The sequence below is a fragment of the Montipora foliosa genome, chromosome 7, assembly GCF_036669935.1.
Source record: "Montipora foliosa isolate CH-2021 chromosome 7, ASM3666993v2, whole genome shotgun sequence".
NCBI lineage: Eukaryota > Metazoa > Cnidaria > Anthozoa > Scleractinia > Acroporidae > Montipora > Montipora foliosa.
The window spans coordinates 23,854,419-23,873,945 of record NC_090875.1 but is presented as its reverse complement, the minus strand read 5'-3'; the positions used below and the strand labels follow the sequence as shown (position 1 = coordinate 23,873,945).

The following is a 19,527-nucleotide window of genomic DNA, read 5'->3' as shown; positions in this document are numbered from 1 at the left end:
TTAGTCGTTTTACTTTGGAAGCTTTTACAAGACAGTTTTTTTCACATGAAATCAGAGGTAACAAAGATCAAATACGTAAATCAGTGGTACTATCTTGAGTCTGTAGGTTGAACCGTTGTAGAAATCACATTACTGTACAAGAAATTTCTAGAAAAACGATAGAGTTAATTTTCATGAAAAGAAGACGGCGTCACCGCTAAATTCCTCCTCTCCCTAAATCAGAGCTTTCTTTTCCGGGAATCATCAGAGAAAAGTCGAAACAGATGTTGAAGTTACCTACCCCCGCCGAAAGGTGACGAATTACTGAAAAACGCAGAATCACATTAAACACCACTTAGAAACTTCTTTTCCATTTATATTTAACGAGTCGACCTAGGTAGTTGGACTTGAATTAATTTAAAGAATGCAGTAGATAGTGCCAATAAAAATTGCAATTGGATTTATGATTGGATGTGGAGAAATCTGAGGAATGCTCCAGGATTGGTTCGTCACGGGTGGGCGAGGATTTCATTAATTCGTTATGATGTCATTGTGTTTTCATCAAGAAAATCAAATAAGCAGGAGATATTTAATGACCTTTGAGAAGCACACTGTTTTCGTTAATTGCGGATCTTCCGAGAAAGGTAAACAAGACGCCTGCTTGACTGATGTCGAAAGCAAGATTGTTTACCCGCAAAAGATCGCGGATTATGAATAACTTACAATGAAAGACTGAATATCGTTTCTTAAAACTTTTTGCGTATGTACATATGAACTTCAGTGGATGAACAAGTTATCTTAACCATAGTAACTCTAGTTTCTCAAACAATATACAACAACTTCATTGTTTGCCTTGGTATTATACTGCTGGTATTTCCGTGATCCATTCAGTTTTATGCAAATCTACTAAAGAAACGAGCCAACATCTATTTAGTGACCCTTAACTGACGATTCACTTATTTTTACGTTTAGACAATAAACAAGGAGAGAGCTTTGTTTGAGAATTTTTGCGGCCATTTTATTCGCGTCCTTACTATCAGTTAGAAGCTTGATAAAAAACAAATCCATAGTTCCAAAGGTGGTCTGTTGCTAGTGTTCTCAGGCACTGATAAAATGCACAAAATGCGAAAAAAAAAAAAAAGAAAAAAAGATGCAATTGAGAAATTCAACAAGCATCGTCTACTCATATTGCATCCGTAGTCTGATTTATCAAGAAATGCTGTACGTGTCACTTAGTCAGTTTTGTGAAGGCAATCACTGATTGTATGGCCTGAGGATTATTGGGCTCAATTCCCGAAGCAGATGTTCAGCTAAAACTACTTAAAGAATTTAAGTCTTGAAATACAATTTCAACACTTGCAGATTATTTGAAAAAATCTGTCATTTACAGTATATTTTACAGGTCCTGAGTAAACTTATTAGTAGAGTCTGTGAGTCGAGCCTCTCGCGGCAACGCAAAAAGCGTCATGAGAGCTTATTATCAATTTGCCATCCGCACAATACCCTAATATAATCCTTAACACATCACTGTAGATAAATATTGCCCACTTTTCAGGGTCTGCTGATTTTCCTTAACACACTTCCTTTGCGCTAAATTTCCAAGCTCTCATGTACCATAAGGCTGTTAAACAAAACTCCATTTTTGAGAACACCAAGTTTTTCCATTCAGTTGACAGTGCTTCGCATAGAAAAAGCTCGTATTAACTGTTTGTAAGCAAAACCGAATATATAAACGCTTCATGATCGAACTTGAGTGTCTGTCGTTCAATTTTGTGGACAGTTTGAGACGTGCTCGTAAAAACTGAAGCATTTCCTGCCACAAGAGAGTCCCTCCTTTGGAGAGCACGCGTTTCAGTTGTTCTTAAACGAGTAAAATTGTAATGTCATCTTAATACCTTAGTTAAATATCACAAACAGTTTTCTGAACTGTAATCAATTGTACAATTTCTTTAAAAAAAATGTGATTAATGTTCTTATCTAACCAGATTTCAGCAGATTTGAACTTACCTTGTCACTCGCTCAGCAATCCTTATGCTCGTATCTGCGAATTCCACTTCAAATCGTCCGCGTCTGACCTTGAAATCGTTGACAGTTTACTGACAAAACAGGACTTGATAATGACTCCTGCAACAAGGTTAACAATGTAAATTATATTTCTTGGCATTTGTAGTAGGCAAGTTGTCAGCAATGACTTTTTATGATCCCTGGCAAACAGTTATAGCCAGAGTAACGATTTGCGATTCTTGTATTCCCGATTACTCAGTCAATTTAGAGCGGTTTGAGTATTTCATTGTACTGCTTAAAACTGAAAGGAAGGAAGACCTCGGGTTCCGCAATATCATTAGCAGTGGGACATTTCTTCAGAGACCGATCGTCATTACATACAAAATTCTTGTGGTGATTATTAATAAAACAATAAACCTCTGATCAAGTTATTTTCTTTTTGTGTTACTGAATTGAACCCTCCGGCGGTTTGGCTTTGGCTCTAAACACGTGAAACCATTCAATATTTGCCATTAATTCTGAATGGATAATTCTTTTGCCGATTATGAGAGAATCCAGAACCCCACGCACATCAAGCACTCACTTTTAGTCTTTTCATTTTAAGAGCAGAAATTTATAGTGTTAAGACAAAGCGTTCTAAATTGATTGCGTTTAGTTCCAATTATCGATGAAAACGCCGTTTGTAATAATTACTAAACAACGAAAAAGTAGATTTTCAAGACCACTTTCTTAGACAAACACACCCAAAACTGGCTCGCAGATTTTCCCGTAAGCGTTTTGCCTCTAAATTTAACTACCACCTCTCCATCAAACGACACCTCACGCCTGCGCAAATAATGATGGAAATCGCTCGATGATGTGACTAATACCAGCCAGGCGGTGAAGTCTTGACGGATAACTACCCCGCAAGCAAAGCGGACTTGTAACAAGAATTGACTTAATAACTGATAAAGCGATAATAACCGGCTGACATTGAAAGACACCTAATAACAAACCTACTGTCAGACTAAATGCACCCTGACAAAGGTTCTAGTCTTTTTCCTCTCCCCGTGAGTGACATCATAAATAATTGTGGTTAAAATGGCTTTTACCGACCCTGTCCAAGAACAAACGACAAAGACCTTTTAATAAAATCACACCTCATTTAATTTGCCGACGAATGCTCAGGTGTGAACAAGAAAGACGGTGGATGAAAAGTAAATTTGAGACGATTTGACTTGACGAAAGGTTGATGCTGAGCGTTCAAATGCAAATGTTATGTCAAATTAAAGATCGTGTGCTGGCTGTTTGCTCAAATCCCTCAATTATTCCACAATTACGAGCGTTTTGAAAACATATGTTCAATAGAACTTGTGCTTGGAAACTCGATTCAGTGTTTAGGGAGATCGTGCAAAAGACTCGGTATTTAAAGAAAGCCAAAGGGGTAATTACTAAACAATTTCTAAAATTTGGAAGCACGTCCTCGTCTGACATGCTAACAATCATGCATACCAAACCCAAAGTATCCTTAAATTATAGGAAAATCTGTGTCTGTAACTCCCAAATGCTAGTTTTCCACAAACCTCACCAGTTTATAGTCGGAGTACAGTTTGAATCGGATCCTTCCTCGCACAAAATATGCCCTGGTTACATGTAAGTCTGGGAATATCTCCCGACGGTCCTCGTCTGTGAACCATTCATGCATTGGAGATTGCGCCCTTATCTAAAAACCCTTTTACAATATACAGTTTTGGTGCTATTAAACAATCACACAAATACTGACAAACGCCGGACGATGGTTCTTTAAAACAAAAGCAATTGATCACTACCTTCAATAGCTGGCAAGACTTCCAGATGCACAAGTTGAAGTCCTCCTGCAAAAGTCTTTGCCTTCCTTCTCACTGATCAAACCACACTGGACGCGAAAGAACAAAACAACTAGTAATGAAACGTATTACGTTTCGTGCTCAATTTTGACCGCTTTGTCGCTATTTATTAGTCTTTGGGTTTGTTGACAAGTGTCTTGACTTGCCTTTATGTGATAAAAGCACTTTACTCAATGGGGTTGACCCACCCGTGTTGTCAAATAGTCTTTGGCTGTGCGGATGCGATAGAGAAGAACCGCAGAAAACGCATTGAATCTCACCGAGGATCACGAAAAATATACGCGTGGTTTGACAATTCCTTCATTGCATGAAATGTTGATCAATAAGTTTCAACTGGACATGAGATTACCAGCAAAAAACGAGCGAACTTTCCGGCTACAACAAAGTTAAATATCGACTCCTATGCTCACCCGACAAATTGTTTCTCACCCCTTAAAGTACGGACGTAAAACTCCTTACTAGGGTTCGATCTTTTCATTTAAAGGCATTCATCAATAAATTCCATCACCACAAGAATGTAGATATATCATCGGCCCCATGCGATGAAATGAATCTGAAAAGGTTAGTGTCCCTTTGTAGTAAAACAAACAGCTTCGGTTAATAATACCTTTTGGTCAGCCTGTCACGGTTTTTTCTGAATAAAATCCTTTGTGAAATTTGATCTGGAACGAACATTGTCGCATAAATAGTACAGTAGTGTAAGATTTGAGGGAAACTAGAGGGAAATGAATGATCGGTACTTAGTGCACTATGATTTCAACCCTAAGCAACACAATACCACGTTAACTTTCAATCACAAATCAGTTGTAATGGATACTCAGCAACCAAATATAAGTTAGCTTTCTACATCGTATTTCCGTCATAAAGCGCTGCATAAATGTCAATGAGACGCAAGTCTTTTTCCACACCCATCCAAATTTTAATCTGCCAGAGTCAGACCAATACGCTTGCTTTTAATTTTATTCCTTACTATGTTATCAGATGTTGGACTTTATATTAACTGCGTGGTTTTAATGGCGCTGAACTATTTGTTTATTCGCATGGAATGATCTGACAAGGGCCTCAGCTCTCCAAAATTAACTTTGGGAAGGCGGATATAAAAAAAAGATATGAAAAAAGTAGTTGCCACCGGAAAAGGCTTGTCACTTCACCGGAAACAATTGCAAAAATTCTTCCCTACTATTAAAAACAAATTAACAGAAACTCCTCGAAATTCGTATTGACTTCGATGAAGTCAGACACGGATAAAACCCTTGTGCCATAATTTTGCAACGCTGCTGCAAGTGAAACACTTCAGGCGCGTCGTACTCACCATGGGTCTGCAGTAGAAACCATTGCAGTTTCCATGCATGTATTTTAAGCTTTCGCTAGCGCAGCGAATAAGAAGCAATATTGATTTATTATTCACTCGAGATCAATCTACCTAAATGCCAGAACTTGGTTAGTTCTTAGATGTTAAAACTAGAGAGGAGGGTTCAAAGATCTCTAAAACACTTAGTTCCCGAATCGTTTGTTGCTGAGCATTACTTGTCATCTCAGTTCCACAACCATCTTTCCCTTCAGAGCGAAATTTTAAGTGTTAGAAATGAGTGAACACGTTTCAAACTTATAAATTCGATTGAAAGAAATACGAAGAAAAGACTTAGCTGATATTTAGGATCACAACCTCGCACTGCTGGACCAACGAGGCAGCTGCTACCAAAGAATTATGTACACGAGGAGAGGAAGATCATGGCTTGGTTCACATGGGGGAATTTCGGGCGAGTTTCATAATTGGTGTAATGAAGTTGCTGAACACATGGCCACCACTAAGTTTTTTTCTTGTCCATGGTACTAGGATCTTTCGAGCAAAAGTAGTTTACAAGGTGCTGGTGCTATTGTAGGATCTTATTTCGCACTCAGGAAGATCGCAGCACAATGGCCACCGAAACTTCTTCACTTTAACTCAAAACATAATATGTACCGTTAGGATGAACCACATTCCAGGCTACCCCTATTACTATAATCTTCCTCCCGATGTAATGAGTCCCTAAAATAAGGTCCAAATTTTAAAAGTAATTTAATGACGGTTTTTTTCGTAAAAATCACCGAGAGTCTTTGAATTTTGAAATCGTGTTAATCGTCTAATCGTGCTAAGGCCTAAATCACTACAGATCTCTGCAGATCTAAAACGATCCTTTCTTATCTGACTGCCTTTCTCCTCAGTTATTTATCTTATACCCAATGTCAGATTCCTTTCGCAAAGGGCACTCCCATGACCGTTGGAAAGATTACATTTTGCCATGAACCGTACAACACCGCGTGAGCCAAAAACTATGAGGAAAATTCCCTGTGAGAGTCGCACGCATTAGGGCGAACAGGACCGGAAAAGTTAAGAAGACATATGTGATTTTAGAGGATTCCATCGCGTCTCACCATCCAGTTTTAACTTACAACCGGACGGAAAATAGAGACAACATCGCGATATTAGATCATTTTTTTGAAGAAATTCGTCACTTTTTTCCTTAAAATTACATCTTCGAATTTGAGTGCTCAAAAAGAGGCCACACTGAGGATAAAGCACTTCGGTATTTGGCACGAGAACGAACGCAGTGCATAGGGAATGACTTGATCGCATAGTACAAAGCATAAGAAGTATCATGCGGTGTTTTCTGTGGGTGGGATCTCGATCTAATGTTAACCAACTGGGTCAAAAATTTGAAAGTTCTCAACAAGTTTGCCTCGGACTGGAACTAATTGCGTGGGACTCGAAATCGCATCCAGCTGTTCGGCGGCATTGTTGGCTGTGAAAGCTATGTTTAGCGGAAAGTGAAAGGTATAATTTTAACTCTACGAGGCCGGAGGACTTACCATTAACAATGAAGACATCAACGCGAGGGGTTTCCAGTTCACTGCAAGAGAGATTCCATAAAAAAAATTTCGTGAAACTTGACAACAATGAACTCTTAACCAGCAAAACAACACACGCAAAAAGTATTACATTCGTTTTGACCGACATTAAAAAACTACTTTATTTAAAAAATTGCATTGTAATGGTTCCGAAGCTAACTCAGGGTTGCATGCAGTTCTAGTTTTGGTGCAAATGAATTAAAATAAAAACGGGTGGCTTACCTGCATCATTAAAGGGCATGCAATTTCTTGAGGGTAATCAGTCAAAGCTGGTAAGGACTCTCCATGGAGAACTTCACGACAAAACGGCGACGCAAAGACAAGCGAAGTAAAGATGATGGTTTTGTCTTGTTTCCAATCCTGGCATTGAACTAATAACAGCGGGCGAAGCCAAGATTAAGCGGAAAATTAAGTTGCCAATGTTCAGTTAAAAACTTTGAATTTCACGTTGTTGTTGTTGTTGAGGACGGCAAACAAATGTATCAAATGCACGTGCAAAGTAAATTAGCTGTGCAAGTGGTTATTCACTGCAACATTTAAAACGTTTATCTCAGAAAATGGCGCTCGTAAAATTAACTTTCTTCTGATCTCGGGACCGCATTAAAATTTTCCGGGAGATTTTTGTTACATGGTAAGTCTAAGACCACCTTCAGAAACAAGCGGTAAACTTATGAAAAGTTTTTTCATCACAGCAACGAGCAACATTCGGCAATTACTCAGCTGCACTTTTCTCATTTTTCTCTCTTTTTGACTGAGTTTCTAAATACATGTTTAAAGCACGTCGGAAAGAAAAATTATTTCGCGAAAACATTTTGTGAACAAGGACAAGTCAAGCAGACTTACGTCCTCGTTTGATTCTTCTGAAGGTGTCGAAGGTGTTGTAAACTTGAGGGCCTCTCTTCCTGGATTGGTGAGTTTTCGCCAAGAATTTAACATTTTCGGTCTCGCAAGGCCTTTCAGAGACATTCTGGCCTAAGTTTCTCTCAGATATACAAACAATTCATCGAGCAAAAAGGAGATTAATATCTTGTGCACAAAACGGCAAACACAAAACTTCTCGCTTTCGCAGAGAACCGTCAAACCAGCAAGCGCGGGAAATTTAGGGTCACGTGATACTGTGCCATCGTCCCCTAATTTTCTCTTGAGTGATCTGGTGACGTAATTCGGAGGACTGGGTAGAAAAATCTTAACGCCGTATCCCACAACCGCACGCGGCCTTGAATGTTATTTTCGAATTCAACATGGCAGAGGCGAGGTCAGATCTCGTCGGTTTTACTTGAATGTTCATTCAGTAACAGGAAATGTGGGAGACACGGGATGATCTGTTGAGTTTTGGCGATGGAAATACTGGAGGAAATTTGGAAACAATACCAAAGGCCGCGCGCGATTGTAGGATACGGCGTCAAAATTTTTCTTCCCGGCTCTTGTGTGTGGTAGATCCACCAAACATATCGTATGTAAGAACTTGGCCTCTGGGCCCAAACAAATGTAATACCCAAGCACTAAATTAGGAAGCGTCTCCTTCGTCGATGCAAAAATGTAGAAGTATGCGGACTTGGTGATCAAATGTTTCAGTACGTCTTTCAATGTAAAAACTGATTGCCTTCCAAATTTTGATTCACACGGAAAAGAGCTAATTTGGTTGAAAATATAACAGCGATTCTAATACACATTTGTACAGGTATTCGTTTATGCTCCTTGTTACCTCCTTGGGGAAGCCTTGGCTAGATTTGAGAGATGCTTACACGCGCAATAACTCCGCTGCATCAGCGCGCGCAGTTTAAATTTAATCAACGTCAACCTTTGTTTCGTCACAACGAGAATTTTCAACGGAAATAGAAATGAAAGCAGTCTGTGTTGGTGAAAGAGTTTTAAAATTGCTAACAAAGAGGAATAAGAATTATATAGGAAGATTGTGTTAATCATGAGCTGGGCTAGAGACGAATGGAAAATCGATTTGCCGACGGCAGCACTAAAGAAGATAACTGAGCTGGAAAATGACGCTGAAAACCTCAGAAAAAATAAGCAACAACAGCAGTTCCAGCTGGAAAGTGTCTCCAGTGCTCTTCAGAAACAGAAACAAGTGGCCGTTGATGAAAAAAATGCTAGCGCAAGTCTGAGACGTGAAGTCCAAGAACTAACGAGAAACTTCTCCGCGCTTGAAAGCGAAAACGAAAAGATGCAAGTTGATCTTAGAGCCAAGGACAACAAAATGGAGTTGTTGGAGGATCAGTTACACAAAGCAAGAGCGAGGCTGAAAGACGAGGAGGAGAAAAACACAGAGTTGACGAAAAAACTTGATGAACAATACGCTCAAGTTGAAGGAAATGAAAGTAACGCCGAAGAACTAAGAAAGGAATTAGAAGCATTAAAAAATGCGAGGAACAAAATTGAGAAAGAGCTTGAAGGTAAACCCGTTTGACTTTCTTTAGTGTTCCATGAAATAAATAAATAAATAAATAAAATTCTTTGGAAAAATTCAGGTGGAAGAAGAAATTCCCATTTACATTTTCCAACCTTTTTAAAGCCTTGGGCCACGGTTTTTTCTCTGTTAACGGACTCTCTAATTCAGAGGTGTCTCTATTTTATTTATTTATTATTTTAATCATTTTATTTAATTTAAATAATTTAATAAAATAAATAGAGGTTTGCCGTATTGGGCTACGCATTACTTCATCAACTGAGCTATCGAGCTCAGCGCAATGGAAGTTGCTCAGGTGGATGTCAAAGATAGCCGTGAATCGTCAGCCAAACGTAGGAGCTGCAAAACAAGAAGAGGAACCAAAACTCTAAAATGCCAAATTTTCGATCTTAAGCACAAATTGTTTTACAATAAGAGTCATGAGTCAGTAGATTACAAACTGACTCAGATAACTAAATTTTAAGTAACCATAATTTTTGTTATTTGAGAGCGTCAATTTTTATACCGGATTGACAATGTGCAAAAATTTCCCACGACCATAAGATTTTGCGCCGCATGGGGAGTATTCTGGGAGCGGACACGGTTGACTATCACGTTCAGCTTGAGGGTGGGGTCATGCGGTAAGGTTAACGCCCTGAGGATAGGTGCCTTCTATGAGGCGCGGTTCCGCCTCCGCAGCGTAGAGAATGGCTACTTATAGATTTTACTCTGTCTAACGCCAGACGATTTTACTCGTCAATGGGGAACCTCACGGGGCTGAAAGGGTTAACAACAGCTGGATTCACTCAAAAACTATGTCCCCATTAACCCTTTAACTCCCAATAGTGCCACTTATAGATTTTACTCTGTCTAACGCCAGACGATTTTACTCGTCAATGGGGAACCCCACGGGGCTGAAAGGGTTAAAACTCTCTGCTGATAAGATAGCAGAACTAATATCGAACTCTCAGATTTCAAATCCAAACAAAAACGTTGGGCAGTGTCACAATAGTGTTTTCGGGATTTGATAGAGGACAATGGACAGCAATATAGATACAACGGAAACCATACTATTTTCCCCAAACACAATAGAGATGTGTACTGCACCGATCAAAGGAAATAAGTGGTTGTGAAGAGAGCCGTTAGTTTCCCCTACAATGTGATTATATTCAATATAGACCCATTGCAGCGGCGAAGGACGGTGCTTACTATTGTTATTGCGCATACGTTCTGCGCATCTCGAGATACTCGGGTTTCCTATCGGTGATGCTTACTAATACAGGGATATTTTTGCGCGGTTTGAAAATATCTGGAGAAAGTAGATCTTGGTAAATACTCCTGCTATCCAAAAAGAAAATTGGGGGTAACCATGAATTTTTGAGAGACAATTAAGAGAAAGAACGCCATACGTTGCTATGTATTTTAAAGCTGTTTACAAATATTATTCATGAATTATCTTTCAAAAATGCGTGGTTACCCCCAATTTTCTTTTTGGATTTCAATAACACTTGTTAAGATCTACATTTCCTGCATAGTCATAAACCGGGGCAAAAATATCTTTGAATTAGTAGGCACCGTCCTTAAGTTGACCGCATAGTACTTATTGGAACTTAGTTGAAACTGCTTCTCTTGGTAGTGTATGTTTTAAGTTTATTTTCTACAAAGGAATCGATGAAGACAAATAACGCTTTGAAAAGTGTTGCTGAGGTACATGAAATAACAAATAAAGATGCTGAACTGAACTTATAGTGCAACCCGGCTCTCATGCAGACTCGTGAATCTATGTGAGGGTTGGAACGAAAGACGCAAGTCGTTAACACGTATCACCTTTTGTATAGCCGTGTAGGTCACGATTGTGGTCTGCGTACATTATTACATGAACACAGGTTAAACTTGCTTACTTCCACTGTGGTTAATAAACTTTCGCTTTGTCCAAGCTATTATCGTTGATAAACACACTACATTTAAGTTTACAAAGTGGACATAGGTCAGGGCGGCAGATATTAAAGTCGTTGACAAATTTTAATCTTTTAGAGGATTCTTCAATCATTTCATCTCTCGTTTTAATCAGTTGTTTTGTGGACAAGTTGTTGCTTGCTCCCGAGAAGATCGTTCACCACGTCAACTTTTTTTTTGGACTCAGTACCGTGTCATCCAGCTCCATGCTTGTGTTTTTAAGTTACCGTTGAAAGAACAATGTTTGTATGCACATATAGAATTTTAAGTACTTACGTAGAGCCTGAGTCTACATCAGATAAGCCTCCATGAAGACTGACCTCCCATGCCTATTAAGTTATCACGTTCAGCTTAAAAGGACTAAGCTTTAACCTTTTTTCGTTGTTTATAAGCCATTCAAAATTCCTTCCTAAAATAACCATTTACGTGTGTTGTCATACCTTCAGTTTCGCATTCTGAATTTAATGAACAAGGTCACCTTACGACTTCAGCTTATCGAGCTAGCCCTACGAGGCTTTCGATGATTGTGAAGTCCAATCCTTATTTACCTGTAAGAAAAGGCGACAGTTCCGCGAAAAGTATTGTTTATTCAACTGGTTGAAGATATAGAGCAAACCATTAGAGGTCACACCTACATGTAGTAATTGAATATAGGTCTGTCAATAAATGATCTTGCGACTACTTAGGATGATCTTATTGGAAAAATGCTGCTGTTACACAAGATATGCCTTCTGGTTTATTTTTACTTTAGCGTTTTGTTTAAAAGTGATCACTTCCGATATTTTAGTAAAGAGTAAGCTCTTTAGCACCAAAGTCACGTTTTCAAAAGCCGATATATAAAATTTCATATAAGGCCCTTCATTTCCCTCCCGTCCTAAAAAAAAACGACAAGGACATCGGGTTGAAATTCAGTTGCTATCCTTAATTTAGCTTTGGAGCATATCACTATCACTCCGTGTTTACTAACCGCCAGGGCAAAGCCAGACCATCAAAAGTACTTCATTTAGCTTTTGACGTCTTCTAACACAACCGACTGAGAAATAACAATGACCCTATGAGATAGGAATTGTCTATGATCCAGACGGGACACAATTAACTATATTGCAGAATTAAAGGATAATATGACAGTGATCATGCAGCAAGAGCTTTATGAGTTAGCTTTCTCAGTGTGGCGTTTCAAAAATGCGAAGATGCTTCTGCTCAGTGAAGGCTTAAGCTAAGGCTGACATGCCTATATTTTTATTAAAAGGAACTGTTACATTCCTGGAAATGTTAGGAGTCACCGCTTACATACCTACATCAGGTGGAGAATTTTCGAGATAGTCAGTGCTATCAACTCCTTTGGTCAAATCTCCCCTCAATCACCAACGCAGCAAAAATGTCTTTACAAAACAAATGTGCCAGGTATAATATGTTTAAGTGCTCCGGTAAAATGCATTTTTCAGGTGCTCGGCTTTAGAGATAGGGAGAGGGATAATTATCTTTAAATAATCCTCGATGGAAAAAGATTTCGGTTGGTAATTTTGAGGCGGCGAGACAGCCCCGACAATTCAAGAAACACTTGAGAAAAGGAGCTAAAAATCGGCTTATGCTATTTCGGGTGCCAGAGGTCGCTCAGGCCAAGGGCGAAAACGTGTAGCTTACTAGAAAAATACAACAATAGTGAATAGGCCTTTAGACTGTTAACAGCTAAGAAATACCATAACAAAGTACTTCCTTGACTTTCCTGCTTTGACATTCGGTGATTTTCACTTGGAATTAGCTTGCCCGTAATTAAAAAAAAGAACAACAACAACAAAAAGGAACCGAACCATTTTGAGTGGTCACAATTAAGGACTTCCATTATTACTCTATTTAAAGTGGGAACACATTGTACAATACACGAAACAGCAGAGGAGAGGTTGTGCTGTCACTATTCGGCTCTTGATCGTCATGTCAAGGCCCATCATGCAGAGCACCATGGAACTCACGACACTGAGTGAATGACAGAGAACGCACGTGCAAGCACGTTGCAACATTTTTTCATTTTTGTCTCACGCTCCCCCAGACAGAGTCACGGAAAAAAAATAGTCTCACGGGTTTTAAAGGACACTTGACAAGTGTTGGCAGCGGCAAATTAAAGAAGCTTACTTCACCTTGCCGCTTCATAGCAAATCCGTTGGCCGGGTTTTTTCGGCGACGGGTAATCCGTCAAAGAAAGCACAGTAAACCGCGGCAACGAAAAGACCTCTTCTCACCAAAGAATTTTTTGAGTACATTCGTGAAGCAATGCGCTGTTTATGTTTATCCTTCAAGGTTTTTTCTTAAAGACGAAATTTATGTGACTAATGGAAGGAACGAGCATCGACCTTTTGATCTTCAAGAGCGGCAAATACTATCACACTTCAGAATTCAATCATTCTTTAAAAAAAAACATTTAATTGTCAAGCAATATGGGGCCACAGTTTAAGCCTTTGGCTTCCTGAGGTCTCTTCGCCACCCTCTTCATTTGTAACTTATTTAATCAGACCAGACGTTTGATAGTATAGTCCATAAGAAAAAGCATAGTTACTGTGGAGAAAGTTAAGAGAAATAGGTGTTTCTATCAGACTAAACTTAGCCGCTGCTTGAATTGGCAAATGGTATGCTTAAAAGCGTTTAACGAAAGATCCTTTCGTCGTAATATCAACTGGAAACATTCTGTGTAATTCTCGTTGAAAATACTGAACAGCGCATTGCTTTTACTCAATATTTTCCAAGCCACTGGATTTTTAAAGAATCAGAATTTCGCATTCGGATAAAGAAAGTAGTTCGCCAGCTTTACACAAGTTATTCAATAGATCCCAGGACTAGTGTTCTTCTAACCAATGAGCCTGGGTACAAGAATTTACTTTTTATTCTCAGTTCCTCGCTGCTGAAAGCTCCAGCTTTGTTTTCAAAGCGAGCCCACGCCGTGCAAAATTTTTGAGATTATAATTAGTTTTGCCTTCCAGAGAAATGTAAAATAGTCTTTATAAAAAGTCTTCAGACGATACAACTCAGAACAACCTGTTTATGCAGAACCTTAAATTTAGCAAATAATGACGCGAACTTGCTTGTTTTTTTTTTTTTATGTTTGCTATAGCTGCTAAAGACAAAGTTGAAAGTCTTTGTAAAGAAATTGATACTCTGAAAGATCAGGTGAAAGACCGAGACGAACTTCTGACAGAACACTCAATTGAAGAGGAGAATGCGTCTTTTACAGATGCCGCTGACCCGACTACTGTGCCCTCGGTGGGAGGCGCCTTTCTGGAGATCTTGAAAAGAGAGAATAACGCTTTGATCAGCGTCAACGAAGAATTGAAAGCTCAGGTTGATCAAGTGAAGAACGTGCTGCGAGAAAAGGAGAAAGAGCTTGAAAGAGTAATGGAAAAGTTAGCTTCTTCAAACGCAGAAAAAGAAAAGGCATTAAATGAACTTAAGGTTAAAGAGAGAGAGACTGTTAAGTTGGAAAGGAAGTTGCATAACACCGAAGAAGATTTACGCAAAGCTCGAGACAAAGTGGGAAAATTGGAAAAGGCACAACTTAGCGGAAGAACTGATGTTAAAAAACACAATGCGGAAAAGGAGAAAGAAAACCTTTCAAATGAGCTTGAAAAATCCCTAAACAAAATCAGAACACTCGAAACCGAAGTAACACTGTGGACGAACCAAGTCAAAGCCAAACAAGACAGACTCGAAACACTGGAAGAAGAAAACATCCAAATCACGGAAGATTTGGCTTCGCTGAGGCGACAGAAAGATGGTGCAATGGACTCATACCTTGAACTGACCACTGTACTAAAGGAAAAGGAAAAGAAGATCAAGGAACTTGAGAATGATAGCAAGGAAAAGAAAAAGCAACTGAGGGCGCAAAGTGAAAAGAGTGAGATTCTCGAAACGGAGAATATTGACTTGAAGGAGGAACTTGAGTCATATCGTTTGGTTTCAGTTGCGTTAGATGAAAGCAGAAAGGCCTTGAAAAATGACTTGGGTAACAATGGCGAGAATCGCTTGCAGGCGGAAACTGGAGAAGGACTGGAAAAGAGGAAAAATGGTTATGCTGATGCAAAATCAAGTGAAACGGTAAAAGTTAGTTACAACCGTGCAGTTATAAGAAAATTCTTCTGGCTGATCGCAGCAAGCGCAACTGATGCGATGAATCAATCGGAATTCTAAGCAAGCAACATGAAACTTGTCTAAAGGACGGAAAAATGCGTGCTGGCAACTAGCAACTTGCTTTCGTAGATACTTCTCGTCTTTGCACAAGAAGATTGATTAGAAATAAGAACACAAACTGTGGTGACAAACATGAGGCTAAACAAGCGCATAATTGAAATCGTTTCGTATGTCTCAACATACATTAGCCTCCTGTTTGTCAGCGTTCCTTCGATTTTGCTTCTTATTGGTCGAAAAATCGGTATGCGGTTTTTTAACCAATCACAAAGCGTCAGGGTTAGGACTAGGGTTTATTAAATAGCGCATGTTGAATATACCAAGACTTAGACATGACAACAAGGTGAAAATAATGTCGACAGGAACACAAGATCAAGCTCTAAACTTTAATCACAAAACCTGGTACTTGTGTGGGAATATGCAAAGAGCTCATGGAAGTGCGAGTTTTTGCGCTTCTCTCACCAGTTTCTATTGAGATGTAATATTTTTCAGATGGGAGAATTGATAGATTGGAGCATAATGAGGCCAGGATACTACTACACGGTATTTCAAAGCACTTCTCATCTAATGGTTAATCAAATTTTGCAGAACTCTAAAAATTGTCACAACTGCGACCAGTTCAAGGCTCGGCTTCAGGACCAACAAGAACTATTTTCCCGAAGGGTTCGAGAACTTGAGACCTGCATACAGGATCTAGCAACCGAGAAGGAAGCCCTGGAACAGAAGTTGTACAATCAGAGGCGTTCAAGCGAAGAATTTACGAGCCGCGTCCAGCAGATGGTGCAGAAACTAGAGATAGAACAACGTGTACACAAGAAGGAAAAACGAGAAACTGGGGGAAAGACGCGAGAGACAGAAAACTTCTTTAGTATGGTTAAAAGATTCTTTACGGAACACGAACCTATGAAAAACCACGCCCAAGTTTGCCTGCGTGACCTTAGGCAAATACAACAGTGTTTTCAGGTGGGTGTAAATTTTCAGTTCAGAACACACACTTGTTAAAATATAGTATGGGCGTTTTCAGGCGGCGGCCACATTGGACAGAAAAAAACGCGCACTCCAAACCTCGAGTTTAAAGGTTTGAGGACGAGGAACGGTGGGGAAGAAGGAAACTTTTCAGCGCGTAAAAAAGCCCTGTACCAACAATAATCTTCTAACATCCTAGTCTGTGTCGTTCAAAGCAAGGTTTAGAGCCTAACCAGGATAATTACTATGACGACCAAGGTTTCGGATTTGCGCTAAACGAATGGCGAATGATTTTCTTGCTTTGAATGCCTTGGACCGCTGTTCAGAAGCAGATGTACAAGCAACATACGGAGGCGCATTAACTTGTTGTTGATAATTCAACCTCGTTCCCAGAAGTTCTCCCTTGGAAGACAAGGGAGAGGTCCTGGGAACGAAGTTGGTTGAAAGTAAAGTAGCAAAGAGCTACTGAGTTTGCGCCGCATGTTGCTTGCGCTTATGCTTGCGTCACCAATGAAAAACAAGCTTCAATGCCGACGTTCAATATTGAAGTTTATGAAAATCTCGTCAACAATGTATAACTTCAACAACCTTTAAGCGTCGACCCAAGTAAAAATATAATACAACAAAGCCAGAGAACCCCTTCAAGGAGACGGCCCGAGCCAGTTTTGCGTTTGGGTTAGGGAGTTAGGTCTGGGTATGCTAGAAATGGTAGCAATCTAAGCAAGGGGGTTGATGTTTTTAATTGTAAAATCTCAGACCTGGTTAGGGTTGCATTCCGGTACGAGTTTCATCCCATTTTCTGTCATCCCTTCGTATTTGTTTACACAAAACAGGAGTAAAATCTCCTAACAGCTTGGGTCATACCGTTATTAGTTTCTTCCGGTGCCAGTTCATCATGAAAATTTGGTTTTATCAAACGAGTTGATAAAGGTCGAATTAACACCGAGAAGGATTTGGAAAGCTGACGCTTCGAGCTCTGACGAGGGGTTAACGCTCGAAACGTTAGCTTTCCAAATCTTTCACGGTGGTAATTCGACCTTTATCAACTCATTTGATAAAACCAAATTTTCATGTTTCACTCTCCCACCGACCCAGCACCACAGTTTCTTTAAAAACTAGAAATTTGTTTCCAGTTCATCATGGTTCTCTCCAATCGCTCTGAACTCGTTTGCATGATACCGTTGCAAAATCTCAGACAAATACAAGTCATACTGTTATACGTTCATTCAGGTACTTTCACTGGGTTAAAACGTAAAGCTACAAAGAGCGACTATGAGAGAACCGAAATGAAATCCTCCCGAAACGAAAGTAATAAAGCGTTTTCACATGACGTCACGCCGGTCATGTTGGTGAACCAAACTAATCGTCCGGGCAATACTTTTTTTTGGTTTCCGTAATCCTATATGGCTGCTCGTCACGTGAGTGGAAAAGCTCGATACAAGTATTATGCGAACACACCCTTTTCAGGCTATCTACTGAAGGCGGGAGGGGAGGAGAGGGAGGGGATAAATGCAATAATATGTACTTATTGACTGAGTGGGAGGGCCGGACGGGAAAATATTTGGCCCGAGGTCATGGCGTACGGACCGAGCGCAGCGAGGTCCGTGCTCCATGACCGAGGGCCAAGTATTTTCCCGTCCGGCCCGACCTAACTCAGTCAATAAGCATTTTATCACATGACCACCGCGCTTTTCACTTTTTTTTTTTTTTCGCGTAAAAAAATTCGGAATGTTCACTTACGTCGCTCATTTTGACCGAAAAGTCGGGATTTATATAGCAACAAAGTTGTTTTAGTTCGCATCTTGCGCGCGCTTTCATTGCAAAACTAACCGCGTACGGCCCTCATACGGGGATTTTCTCAATAGTTTTGCAATGAAAGCGCGCGCTGGGCCGTACGGGTCATATGATAAATGGTCATTATTTCCTCACCTTGCGTAATATAGTTACCACTTTTCGCTTTACCACCGAAATAACTTTGTAAACATAATTTTCAGAGTTGCTCAAAGGGAGCCAAAGAAGTCATCAGTCATGTCAATGAATTTGAAACTGTGGCCAAGCGAATATCGCTACTGAAATCATTACTGCAGTCAGTTGTAGACGAGTTTGCCTGGCCACTGAATGACGAAGGAAGGGAACCGATCGCAGAGAAAGATGATTCACCTCCTGAGCCAAACATAAAGGCAGAGATGGCGTGGGATCACTACGAGAGAGACCTGGCATTTAACGCATTTAAGGGCGACGTGGAAGATATTCTGGAGCAACTTGAAACAGACAAGAAAATCGCTGAGAGAAGAGCGGAAGAAATGCACGAACTTAAAAGGGCTCATTTGGCTCTCAAAAAGGTGAGAAAAAGGTCTCGGCATGAAACTGAAAGTGCTTCATCAGAAGATCTCGAGACCTCATACAAGAAGGAACCGTATGTAAGCGTATCCCATAGGTTCCAGGAAAGTACACAGATGGACGCCGAGTATTTGGTAGACGTAATGAGAGATCTGACAATCCGTAATCGAGAGGAGCTGGAAATTAAAATGTGCGAGTATTTCAAACGCTTGGAAAATACACTTATCAGTCAGCGCGGCCAACGTATTGCTGACACGGATCATAGAAAGGAGCCTGGAGTAGAGAACTTTAAAGACGTCATGGACGGCAGATTTGCCATAGGAGAGTTGGAAATTGTTAGGCGCAAGATTTGTGATGTGCAGAAGAGTATCAAACACCTCGTTGGATCTCTGGCTGAAACAGAAAAAGAAAAGAAATCTGTCGAGTCTAAAATTGATTTGTTGAACGGAGAACTTTGTCGGAAAGAGTCGCTGTACAAGGAAAAATGCGAAGATCTGAAAAGAGCCGCGAAGACAGCCACAGAGCACGAAAAATCGCTACGAAGCAGAATCGACGGATTAACATCCGAAAAAGACGAACTCAACACAGAGCTCCGAAGAATTGTTGCAGTTCTAAAAAAGAAAGAGGTTGAACTGGTGGAGGGAAGCCAGGAACTCAAACATCTGCAGGCAGCCTACAAAGATGAGAAGCGAACGCTGCAAAACAAGATAACTTCATTAGAACAGGAGAACGACGGTCTGTGGTTAGATTATAAAGAGGCAGATAAGCGAGCGGAAATCAAAGAAAAAGAGTTCAAAGAGCTTGTGGATCGACTGAAAGCGAGTCAGGGATATCTGCACACCATGTTCAACAGCTTGACTAATATGGACGATGAGCTACAAAGAGCAAGAGATATTCATGCACAGAGTGAACACGACTCATTAAGTTAATGACTATTATCAGGAATCACAAAAG

General features: G+C 40.0%; 2 protein-coding genes across 2 annotated transcripts in view; one reads left to right on the top strand and one right to left on the bottom strand.

The window, feature by feature from the left end:
- Nucleotides 1–3,832, bottom strand: part of LOC138011459 (A disintegrin and metalloproteinase with thrombospondin motifs 20-like) — a 64,009-nt gene extending 60,177 nt beyond the window's left edge. Inside the window, exons 1-2 of the mRNA XM_068858459.1 lie at nucleotides 3,792–3,832; nucleotides 1,987–2,103 (exon numbers count right to left, since the gene is read on the bottom strand). The gene's annotated coding sequence lies outside the window, so the exon portion shown is untranslated. The remainder of the gene's footprint in view (nucleotides 1–1,986; nucleotides 2,104–3,791) is intronic.
- A 4,829-nt stretch (nucleotides 3,833–8,661) lies between these two features.
- Nucleotides 8,662–19,526, top strand: LOC138011456 (myosin-13-like). The gene is made up of 4 exons (XM_068858456.1): nucleotides 8,662–9,145; nucleotides 14,198–15,177; nucleotides 15,856–16,230; nucleotides 18,228–19,526. Exons 1-4 carry the CDS (start codon nucleotides 8,662–8,664, stop codon nucleotides 19,500–19,502), a joined length of 3,114 nt encoding a protein of 1,037 aa, XP_068714557.1. The 3' UTR covers nucleotides 19,503–19,526.
- The last annotated feature ends 1 nt before the right edge of the window (nucleotide 19,527 follows it).

What these genes read in the sequence shown, in the direction of transcription:
- LOC138011456 (XM_068858456.1), top strand. Translation starts at nt 8,662, where the DNA reads ATGAGCTGGGCTAGAGACGAATGGAAAATCGATTTGCCGACGGCAGCA. An exon ending in ATGCAAAATCAAGTGAAACG is followed by an intron (nt 15,178 to 15,855) that starts GTAAAAGTTAGT and finishes CAAATTTTGCAG; the next exon opens with AACTCTAAAAATTGTCACAA. An exon ending in AAATACAACAGTGTTTTCAG is followed by an intron (nt 16,231 to 18,227) that starts GTGGGTGTAAAT and finishes CATAATTTTCAG; the next exon opens with AGTTGCTCAAAGGGAGCCAA.